The 11701-nt window shown below is 42.4% G+C and overlaps 1 protein-coding gene and 1 pseudogene across 1 annotated transcript; both read right to left on the minus strand.

Annotated features, from left to right (window-relative positions):
• Positions 1 to 6481: 6481 nt before the first annotated feature.
• On the minus strand, positions 6482 to 7202 carry LOC139011470 (DCN1-like protein 1 pseudogene; annotated as a pseudogene).
• Positions 7203 to 8739: 1537 nt separating this feature from the next.
• LOC139009850 (olfactory receptor 7A5-like) lies at positions 8740 to 9663 on the minus strand. The gene has a single exon (XM_070413966.1). It carries the CDS (start codon positions 9661 to 9663, stop codon positions 8740 to 8742), a length of 924 nt encoding a protein of 307 aa, XP_070270067.1.
• Positions 9664 to 11701: the final 2038 nt, after the last annotated feature.

The raw sequence follows: 11701 nt of genomic DNA on the forward strand, positions 1-11701 counted from the left end.
TCCTGAAAATATATGGCATGAGCACCTATGAAAGCCTTATGTGGAAGAGTCTAGAAGCAGGGGTGGGGAGGACATTCCTACCAAGGAGGTGGGTAGGGCTGTGTTTAGAAGCCCAGTAGCATCTCCAGGGCATCCAGCAGAGGGGACACATTCTCCTAGGCCAGAAAAGAATGGCCACTTTCTAGAACAGACTTCTTTTGGGCCCCTGTGGTGCCCGCCCCCAGTCATGGCTCCAGCTGCTCTGACCTTCTACCTCCAAGTTCTCCCACACATTTCCTCCTAGGAGCCCTGATTGTAGTGTTTGCTTTTCCTCACCCCCTCCTTCCTACCCAGCTCTGCCACTCCCCAGACCTGCTTCCCAGTATCTCTATGGCCTGGCTACCCAGGGTGTCCCAAATAGCCCACATAGCCCTGTGTGGGACCAGAGCCACAGGGCAGATGTCCAGCCCTTCCTGGCACTTTTCCTGTCCTCCTTCCCACCATCTGGGCATCTCTGGTTCCCTCCTGTCTCTCCATGTCAAAGGTCTCAGAGGGGTCATCTTAACTCATTTGTCCTCAACTGAGCACTGCCACCTGCTCTAGTTACTGCTTTTCTAGGTTATGAATCTAAACAGAGACCAATACTTGGAATCTAGTGCTCATAAAGGTCTTTCTGGGACTTAATAAACCAGCCCATCCATCTCCCAATGGTCTATGAAAGAGGATCTCGTGTTCCTGTTCCTGTTTTACAGAAAGGGAGACTGGAGCGCAGACAGGTGAGGTTGCTCACCCAGGGCCACACTGCCAGACAGTGGCAGAGTTAGGACCTGACCCCTGACCACTCTGGTCTTCTGCTCTCATGAAAGTTGTACACAAGTTTCCAGCTTTCCTTTCTGTCCAGATGAGGGAGACAGGAAATAACAAATGAGCAAGAACATACCATTCAGTGACAAGGGTGATGAAGATTTCAAACACAGGAGGCCTGGGGGAATGCCAGCCTTGGTTGGGGGTGAAAGATTTACTCAAACTCATAACCTAGCAAATCTGTTGTACTCCAGGTCACAATAGATTATAGAGATTTAATTTGAATACAGATTAAAATCAGCAAAGGACAGGACACCTGGGTGGGACTAAAAGGATACCAGGCATGAGCTTCCAGCTGTCCCCTTCCAGTGAAGTCCCAGCTCTCAACTCTCCCAGCAAAGATGTGTGACAACCTGCACTGAGTATTTCCAACCAGGGAAACCCATCTGAGCCTTAGTGTCTGGGTTTTTACTGGGAGTTGTTCACATGGGCTTGGTTGACCACTCATGTGGCTGACCTCAGCTTATTCAGAGGACAACTAATAGTGCACAGTGCCCCAAGGCCTCTATCACGAGTCACATTTTGAGCATGACTCTCTGGCATGGTCTAAGGTCTGAGCTACACAGACACTCTTCTCAGGACAGATACTCCAGGGCCTTAAAGAGATGACCTACCAGGCTCAAGGTAAAGCATCATGAAGACAGGCCTTCCTTTGGAAGGTGCAAGCCCTCTAAGTTAACTCTTTGTGGCACAGGAATAAATAGTGGATCAGGAATGAATATTGAAAGAGTTCATGTTAAACCTAGTGCTGGAAAGAAGTGGTTGCTTATCTGATCCAGCCTTCAGATGAGACTGCAGCCCTGAGCAACACCTGTACAGCAGCCTGTGAAAGACCCTGAAGGAGAAGCCATGCAGATGTGAGTTCCAGGCAGAGGGAACAGAGAGTGTAAAGGTTCTAAGATGGGACTTAGCTTCAGAGAAGTGAAGGCCAAGAGGGGATGAAAGAAGGAGGTGATATCAGAAGGGCCATTGGAATGCCTTATGGACAGGATGACACCCCCATTTGGGGCCTGAACAACTGAGCTGCTAGTGGAACCATATACTAAAAACAGGAAAATCAGAGGGCAGACTTCAAGACAGCCCCCATGACCCCTGCCTCCTGGTATTCTTGTGTAATACCCTCTTCTTGAGTGCAGGCAAGGCCTCATGACTCACTTCTAACAGTAGAGTAAGACATGTGGTGAGATGTCACTTTCAAGATTTGGTTACAGAAGATTGAGATTTTCATCTTGCTCCCATGGCTCTCTCTCTGTCCCCCCACTCTCTCCCCTTCCCCCTCCCCTCTTTATCCCCCTTCCTCTCCCCCTCCCCCTCCTAGCCTCTTCCCCCTCTCTTTCTCCCTCTCCCTTTCCTTCTCCCTCTCCCTCTCAATCTCACTCTCACTCTCACTCTCATTCTCACTCTCCTTCTCTCTTTGCTCTGGTGAAACCAGCTGTCCCATTGTGAGCTGCCCTGTGGAGATACCCATGTGGTGAGGAGCTGAGAGCTGCCTACTGAACAGCCAGTGAGGAACTTAATCCTGTCAACAACACCTGAGTGAATTTAAAAATGGACCCTTCCCTCCTCAAGCCCTCAACTGACACTGAGACCCATTAGTGACCCTGGAGCAAAGAACCCAGAGGAGCCATACCTCATTCCTGACCCACAAAAACTGTGAGATCATAACTATTTGCTGTTATTTTACGCCCTTATGTTTGGGGCAAGTTGTTGCACACAATAAATCACTAACACAACATATTTGGCCAGAGATTAAGAGGTGAATCAGGAATTATAGTGTTTGCCCAGTTGAAATAAAATTGTAATAGATGTCTGCTTTGGGCTGGTTTCCCTGAACTACAGAGTCTGAGATAAGGATTGCGTAGGGGTACATCATTAGCAGTGGATCTTACAAAGGATGAGAAGAGAAGAAGGGACATGAGATAGGGAGGTTTAGGCAGAAAATCATGAGAGTTTGAATGAACAATTTCTGCAGTGGGCACTGGGGCTCAGTCCTTCCAAGGACCTTTCAGAGAGTGTAGAACACACCCTTGAGGAGTGAGGGAGCTGCGTTATTGATCCACCAAAAGTGATGGAGGGTCATTCCCAGGGATGCTAACTCCCTATCAATTCTGACCTGGGGCCACATGAGCCATAGAAAGCCCCAGGCAGAGCATCTTGGGTGTTCACCAGAGCAGGGACTACAGGGAGACGAATGAGTAGCAAAGTTTGATTGTTCCCTTGGCCTCTGTTCTACAATGTCTCAGCACATAGCTGTGACAGACCCCGTCTTAATTTAACATTTTGCTATTTCAATCATCATGCATGTTTTGCATTAATTTTGATTTTTTAAAACACTGTATTCAAATAATAGCCACATTTACTATTGAGTTCTTTGGTGTCCCTTAAATTTTCCTTCAATTCTTACCATTGTCCCAGCCCTGGGGATCATGGATGAGGGAATTAGCCCACATGGGAGAGGACTCAGCTGTCAGCTGCCACATCTGAGTCAGGGTGGGCTCAGTTCTGCTCTAGTAATAAGCAAACTTCAAATCTCCATGATTTAAAGCATCAGAGATTTTCCTTCTCACATGGCTACTGTCTGCACACAAAGGAATAGAAAACAGTGTATGGCCAATCTAAGCCTCCTGCAGCTTTTTTTCTCTTTTTGTTTTTAATATATTTTTATTGATTTCAGAGAGAAAGGAAAAGGGGAGAGAGAAAGATAGAAACATCAATGATGAGAAAGAATCAGTGATAGGCTGTGTCCTACATGCCCCCTAATGGGGACCAAGCCTGCAACCCTGCCCTGTGACCTTGACTGGAATTGAACGCAGGACCCTTTAGTCCTCAGGCCAACGCTCTATCTGCTGAGCCAAACAAGCTAGGGCTGGATTTTATTTTTCTTAATGTTGTGAAATACACGTAACATAAATGTTATCATCTTAACCATTACTTAAATGGACAGTTCAGGGGCATTAAGTACATTTATATGCAACCATTACCACCATTCATCTCCAGGCTGTCTTATCTTCACAAACTGGAACTTGGTTCCTATTAAACATTCATTCTTTCTCTCCCTTCCCCCCACTCTCCCCATCCCAAGGCACCCACCATTCTACTTCTGGTCTCTCTGACTGTGACTTCTCTCGGGACCTCATAAAAGTGGAGTCATACAGTATTTGTCTTTTTACGACTGCTTTATTTCACTCAGCATAATGTCCTTAGGGGTCATCCATGTTGTACCATGTATCAAAATTTCCTTCCATTAAAAAAAATTAAAGTAGTAAAAAAGAAATAAAATTTATCATTGTAATCATCTTAAGTATGCAGTTCAGTAGTGTTAAGTACATTCACACTCTTGTGCAACCAACACCTAAAACATTTTTATGTTCTTGCAAAACTGATAGTCTTCACCCACTAAACACTAACTCCCCAACCTCCTCCTTCCATGCCTGACAACTGCCATTGTATTTCCTGTTTCTATGAATTTCACTACTTCAGATATATCATATAAGTGAAATCATGCAGAATTTATCCTTTTGCGACTGGCTTCTTTCATTCAGCATAATGGCAGCAACTCAATGCTTTCAAATACTTATTTCTCTGTTGTATGTGCATTTCAAAGGCCACCTCCTTCCATGAAAAACCCATCCCCAACAAATACAAGTATCAGATTGGAAATCATTTTGAATATGTTAAGGGCAGGTCAATAAAAAGAGAAGCAATGTCTACATGAGGATGTCAGAAAAGATAGTATCAGGAAAGCAACAGCTCTCTAGCCATGTTAACCAAGGAGTTAAGTCCCTGGACAGGAGATAACTGGAAGGAAAAATTTTACTTTTTTAGCCTAGAAATGATAAGCGGGAGGCAAGCTGCAGAGGGGAGATGTTTACATTTGGAGGGGTCTGACCCTCATGAGTAGAACTTCCATATATGCTCATTAAACATACTTTTACTCCCATTTCCTTCTCTAAGATCATTCAGCCATTGAGGGTAGATGTGGAAAAAAAAACTTTACTGAATTAAAATTTACCCAAGTGATAGTCTGTTTGCAGATGTGGCCCCATTCTTTTCTGTTTCCACATCTTTGTCCATGTGATTGTGAGCTTCTCCCATCCAGAGGTGTAGTCTTTTTTTCCACCTTTCAATCTGGGCTGGATTTAGGATTTTTTTTAGTTGTTTTGGTCAAAAAATATTGTGGAAGTGACAGTGCGCTTTACCAGGCCTTGGTGCATTTCCACTGCCTTCACTCGGAACCCTGGCTGAGCCATGTGAACAAATCCAGGAGGCCTTCCACAGAAGGAGAGACATACAGACAGAGCTCATTTATTCCAGCCAAGCCTTCCCTAGGTCAGTCACCATAGCTGAGCCCCTCATACATTAGAAAGCCCAGCCAAGGTCAGCAGAGACACCCCAGCTGACCCATAGCTGACTGCAGACACATGAGGAGACTGGCAGAGATCAGAACACCTCTCCACTACACAAATCTACTGGAAAATAAAGGAATTATATTAAACTATTTGCTTTTAGGATGGCTTGTTTCATAGCAATAGTGAATTGATACTGTAATCAAAGAGAACAGAACTGAGGTAAATTATCATAATCTGGTACTTCTTACTTTTGGCATTTGTACTGAAATTTGAGGACAGCATTCACAATCATTCTGTTATTCAAATATATTCAACTGTATTTCAGATAACTGTATGAAAGTGCCTCCACTGAGGTTCCTTCCAGGTAGTCAGGACAGGGTGGAAGGACATGCATGTTTGTGCAGGATATTCCATGATTCTTATTCACATGACTGGGCAGAATTTCCACACCCGGGTGGAAATTTTTTTTTTTTTCACTTTGGTTATTTTCACAGGTTGTTTTTCTGTTTGTTTGTTTGTTTGTTTGTTTTTCAGATTCTCTACTCACCTCAACATTGTGTATGATTTGCCAGGAAATAAAAATTATCCCACACCAAAATACCATTCCAAATCTGGTACACTTAAATATATGACTCCATTGGAAGTGCCATCAGCGTAGTCTTTGCAAATAGCCCACAGCATATATTTCATAGTTTTTTTTATTTATTATTGATTTCAGAGAAGAAGGGAGAGAAAGAGAGAGATATAAACATCAATGATGAGAGGGAATCATTGATTGGCTGTCTCCTGCACACCCCTTACTGGGGAGCAAGCCCACAACCTGGGCATATGCCCTTGACCGGAATCGAACCTGGGACCCTTGAGCCCGCAGACTGACGCTCCATCCACTGAGCCAAACCAGCTAGGGCTAATTCATAGGTTTTTAGAAATTGTAATGTTGATGTTTACTTCTTAAGCCAAACTGCTTTCTAATGAAGACAACATTGTGCTTTGTGCAAGAATGGAAACCGCAAAATAATCACCATAAAGCTTCTGGGAGAATAAAATAGGATGGTCCACAGATGTAAGATGAAATCCCCAATGTTGGAGTTTTAAATGGTTAGAGGAGGCCAGACTAGAAGACAAGCCCAAACCAACATTAGAAGAGTGAAATACGATATGGTACTAGATGATCTTTAAAGTTTTGTTTGGACCTTCAGTCTAATTATAAAGAGTGATCTGAATTCAGTTCAGTCCAGCCAGCAGAAATTGACTTGCAATTTTTAATTGTATTTATTATACAGACCATTCTAGAAGGTTCCTTTAATGTACACTGTTGTACTTTTTGTCCTGGCAATTTGAGGGTGTGCCAATACCACAAAATCATCAATGAGAACAGGCTGTGCTCCCTTTTCATCATAATGAGACATGTCATCTGCAATCATTGCACTAAAGTCCAAAGAAAATTCCAGGTATCTTTTGCTATTGATTGTTTATGATGTCCCAACAAAAACTTTTTCCATAAGTCTAAGAATTTAAAGCTTCCATTTAGCATTAAATTCTAGGAGGCATTGGCCATTTCTAGATCTAATCCTTTTTGTCCTGGATTCTTTGAAAAATTAAAAGTGAACTCATAAAAAAAAGGTAAACTGGGAAAATCCTTAATTTATGCTGGTCCTTTCAATTCCTCTTCCATCTTGGGTATCTGGGCCACTATGCTGTCACTTCCTAATTCGGTCATGCCCTGCATGAACTTTTGTTTGGAGAACTTGCACTGTGTTGCTGCTCTGAACTTCCACGCAATGATCATGATACAACTGTTGTACGCCATCTATTCCAATTTTACTTAGATGATCTTTGTATCTAGTGTATAGATGTTTTAACTTCTTCCTGTCCAATGATCCTTTTACACTGTCTCATGTATACCGTTCAGGATTTTGGAAAAAATTGGTCTTTTGCAACATCTAACTTCCAGTCATTTTGAGACAGGCAACTTACTGCTGGTTTTTCACTAGGTTGTGTGAAGATCATAAAGTAAGCATGGGTATCCTTCTGCAACAACTTAAACTTGATAATGATGTGTCCTCCAGGCCTTTCCCTCCTCCTCCAGCTCCAGAGTGAATGGGGGATAGAGGGCTCCTCTCCCGGGCTCCTGGGCTCCAGTTCATGCACAGTGCGGGGCAGCCCTTGGTGCAGCCAAGGAAGCAGCCCTGGGCCTGGGAGAGGCAGAGGGTTGGAGGCAGGTGTCAGGAGCCCCTCATGACTTTTCTCCTGGGGGTGTGGTCCTCTCAGGCATGTGTGATTCATCCTTTGATTATAAAGATTGAAGATATTTCGAGTGTAAAAGATATATATAATGATATTGAAATTGTACGCTCACTGTCCCTTTGGTGGATTTGAAAAAAATTTAGAAAAAGGCGTATTGAATTTAGAGCACTAAGAGGAGTCACGTTTGTATGAAGCACATTGAAAACTTTCAAACAGAAATAGGAAAATAATTCAGAAAAAAACACATAAAACACTCCATGTAATTCTTCCCCCAAATGTATAAGGACCCTTACACATGGACATTATATTCACACTTTATTTTCATTTTTTATAATGTTTTATTATTGAATTTTTTTAGAGAGGAAGGAAGATAGAGATACAGGGGTAGAGATAGAGAGATAGAGAGATGATAGATAGATAGATAGATAGATAGATAGATAGATAGATAGTAGATAGATAGATAGATACATAAGCATTGATGTGAGAGAGAAACATGGATTGACTGCTTCCCGTATGCACCCTACCAGTAATGGAACCCATGACCTAGGTATATGCTCTGACCTGGAATCAAACACACAACACTTTTTGGTGCACATGACCATGTTTCAACCAACTGAGCAACTGAGCCAGGGCCATATTCCAAACTTTAATGAGTAAATGTGCAGCATGACAAATATTTTTTAATAGTAATAAATTATATGACTACTTTTTGCTTCATTCTATTTAAGGTCATCTGTGACTCTAAACATATTAGATCACTCTATTTATTAAAATGTATGTATCCATGTAGACTCTTCTTGGAAACATGTATTGAATAGTCAATTTTTGCCAGTGGCTAAGGTAGGCATGTGGACACACAGCTGAATAACAGCCTAAAGAATATAAAACCAGGAGACCAGCTATAAAGCATACTAGCATGATGAAGTTTACATTATCAAGAAGAGAAGTAAAGGTGGTGCTATAGAAAATAACGATGAACATGAAAACTATGGTCTCAGATTTTCCTCTACAATAAAATTATGTAAATGACCTTAGTAGCCAAGTATAGTTTTGTCCATAGGAGTAGTTTAATTCATGACAATTCTTTAGGAAAGCAATAGAAAAATTATTTGGAATGATATATGTCATAAGAGAATAAATTATACTAAAGTAATTCATGTTAACCCATAAGATAAATGAATATTTCCAATTCCTTATGGTCCAAAAATTAGATTAATTTGTGTCAGACTTCTGACTCTGAGACTTGAAACCTGCATTCCTGGGCAATTCATCAGCCCAATATAGTTGGCCCTGGAAAAGCTTACCTGCCAAAGAATCTTTGCAGGGCCCTCTTTATGTCATTGTTCCTCAGACTGTAGATGAAGGGGTTCAGCATGGGTGTGACCACAGTGTACATCACCGAGGCTGTTGCACTTGAGTGCACATTTTGGGTAGCAGCAGAGCTGAGGTAAACACCTAGGACTGTACCATAAAATAAGAAGACAACTGAGAGGTGAGAGGCACAGGTAGAAAATGCTTTATACTTCCCCTGAGATGATGAGATTCTTCGTATGGAGGAAAGAATCTTAGAGTAAGAGTAAAGGATCCCAGCAAAGGGACCACCAGCTAGCAACCCAGCTGAAAAATACATTACAATGTTGTTAAGAAAGGTGTCAGAACAGGCAAGTTGGAGCACTTGATTGAGTTCACAGAAAAAGTGGGGGATTTCCAAGTCTGAGCAGAAGCGCAGACCCAACACCATTAAGCTTTCTAACAAGGAATTCAGGACACTCATGATCCAGGACACCAGAACCAGCAGTCCACAGAGCCGGGGATTCATGATGACCATGTAGTGTAGGGGGTGGCAGATGGCCACAAACCGGTCATAGGCCATCACGGTCAGGATAAAGCTGTCCACCACTGCAAAGAGGATATAAAAATACATCTGTGTGATGCAGCCTTCATAGGTGATGACTTCGCTCTGTGTCTGGATGTTCCACAGCATCTTTGGGACGGTGGTGGAGGTGAAACAGATGTCTACCAAGGACAGGTTGGAGAGGAAGAAGTACATGGGTGTGTGAAGGTGGGAGTCTGAGCTGACGACCAGGATTATGAGTAGGTTTCCTGACACAGTGACCAGATACATGGAGAGGAAAAGCCCAAATATAAGGGGCTTCAGTTCCAGTGTCTGTGAAAGTCCCAGAAGAAGAAATTTTGAAAATTGTGTACCATTGCTTGGTTCCATGTGTCAGAGGTGACTACAAAAAAAAAATAATAATAATTACTAATTTTCATGTTAGCAAGCATTATTAACTGAGAATAAATGTCACGTTTATATTTTAGTATCAGGATAATAACTTGCATTTTTGTTGTGTTACCTGGTCTCCATTAATATTTCTCTATTGGCATTTCTCATTAGAAATTCCTTTTCTAACATCAACGTTCTTCAAACATAATGTATACTGCTGTTTTACTGAGGATATCTTTCATGCATTTGAAAAATATATATTGACTATAGAACATGTTCTAGGCACTGTTCAGGGTATAGGATGTTTAAAAACAGAAGTCTACAAACTAATGATAGAGCAATAATATGATCAAATAAAAATAATAATATAACAAATCCAATGTTGAAGTTGCTATAAAGAAAAGTAAATCACATTAAATGGAGAGAGTGGATAGAGGGTGTTCTTTTTCAAAGAGTTTAGCCAAGACTTGAAAACGGCCGACACTTTAACACAATCCTCAATGAAGATTGAGGGAGAGACTAAGTGGGAACAGCCAGTACAAAGGCCCTGAGGAAGATGGTTGTTTTAGAAAATGAAGGCTCCGAGTTTGAAGATAGCAGCATGTGGGAAGATTATTCTTGCAGCTTCTCCCAGAACCAAACTGACAATAAAACTAAATTAGGGAATATTCACCCTGAATTACCAGCTGAAGACTAGCTGAGGAGGAGACTTTTAAAGAAGGAAGGGCAGAAACCACCTTGAGAGTGATAGGGAGGTTGTGGTTTGGGGAGGGGCTGGAACCACTCTCACAGGGCAGGCCAAGTTGAGGAGGGATATCTCAGTGTGGGGGTTTCCCCCTGAGAGTAGTGAGGCCTGTACACCAGGCTGGGCTCTCCAGATTCCAGGGCCAGAGGCAGGAAACCTGTCCACATAACATCTCTCAGTGAAAAGCAGCAGGGCTTCTACCAGCAGGGGACGATGGAGTCTCCTAGAAGTAAAGCCACTTTATATATATATATACATATATATTATTTATTGTTGAAAGTATTACATATGCTCCCTTGACCCCCCACTGACTTCTTCTAGCCAGCTCCTGTTCCCCACCCCTGGCCTTTACCACCCTATTGTCTGTGCCCATGGGTTATGCATATATTCATATAAATTCTTAGGTTAATCTCTTCCCACCCACCACTCTCCACCACCTTTCCTTTGAGGTTCAACAGTCTGTTCATGCTTCTATGACTCTGGGTCTATTTTTGATCATCATTTTATTTGGTTCATTACATTCCACATATGAATGAGATCATGTGATGCTTATCTTCCTGACTGGCTTGTTTCTCTTAGCATAATACTGTCCATGCTACTGCAAATGGTAACAATTCTTTAATTATTCCATTGTGTTAATGTAGCATGGCTTTTTTATCCACTCATGTGCTGATAGGCACTTGGGTTGTTTCCAAATCTTAGCTATTGCAAATTGGCTGCTAGGAACATAGGGGTGCATATATTCTTTCTGACTGGTGTTTCCAATTTCTTAGGATATATTCCTAGAAGTGGGATCACTGGATCAAATGGAAGTTCCATTTTTAATTTTTTGAGAAAACTCCATACTGTTTTCCACAGAGGAAGCCACTTTCTTTTTAAAGGGGCAGAGCACAGTATTTTCATTCACAGCCACTCACCCTGGCTTCAGTGGAGGGGGGGTTGGTGGCGGTGGTGCAGATTAGAGTCACCTCAGAAGATTAGGAGCATTGGGGAGAGACATGGAGAGTAGCTCCCAGGATACCTGTGCTCAGTCATCCTCCCAAATTCTGCAACAGTCATTTTCCTGAGAGGTGCAAGCCCCTCCTCTCAGCTGCAGAGGCCTAACTTACAGGTCTGGTCAGACTCAGGAAGCATCAGTGACTAGCTCTGGGGCAAGGTCATTCTCCAAACTTTCCTGAGAATCTGCCTGGCACCTCCTCCTCATGGAAGAGCTGATAGAAATTACTGACTTCCAGCAGACCCCACTGGCCTGCCTATAAGTGGATTCACCCAAAAAGGTTAGGGAAATAC

This window comes from Myotis yumanensis, unplaced genomic scaffold (assembly GCF_028538775.1).
Source record: "Myotis yumanensis isolate MYYU_CA2020_CCGP unplaced genomic scaffold, mMyoYum1.0.hap1 SCAF_5, whole genome shotgun sequence".
Taxonomy (NCBI): Eukaryota; Metazoa; Chordata; class Mammalia; order Chiroptera; family Vespertilionidae; genus Myotis; species Myotis yumanensis.

Excerpts from the sequence above, each read along its gene's own strand:
- LOC139009850 (XM_070413966.1), bottom strand. The coding sequence starts at position 9,663 with ATGGAACCAAGCAATGGTACACAATTTTCAAAATTTCTTCTTCTGGGA.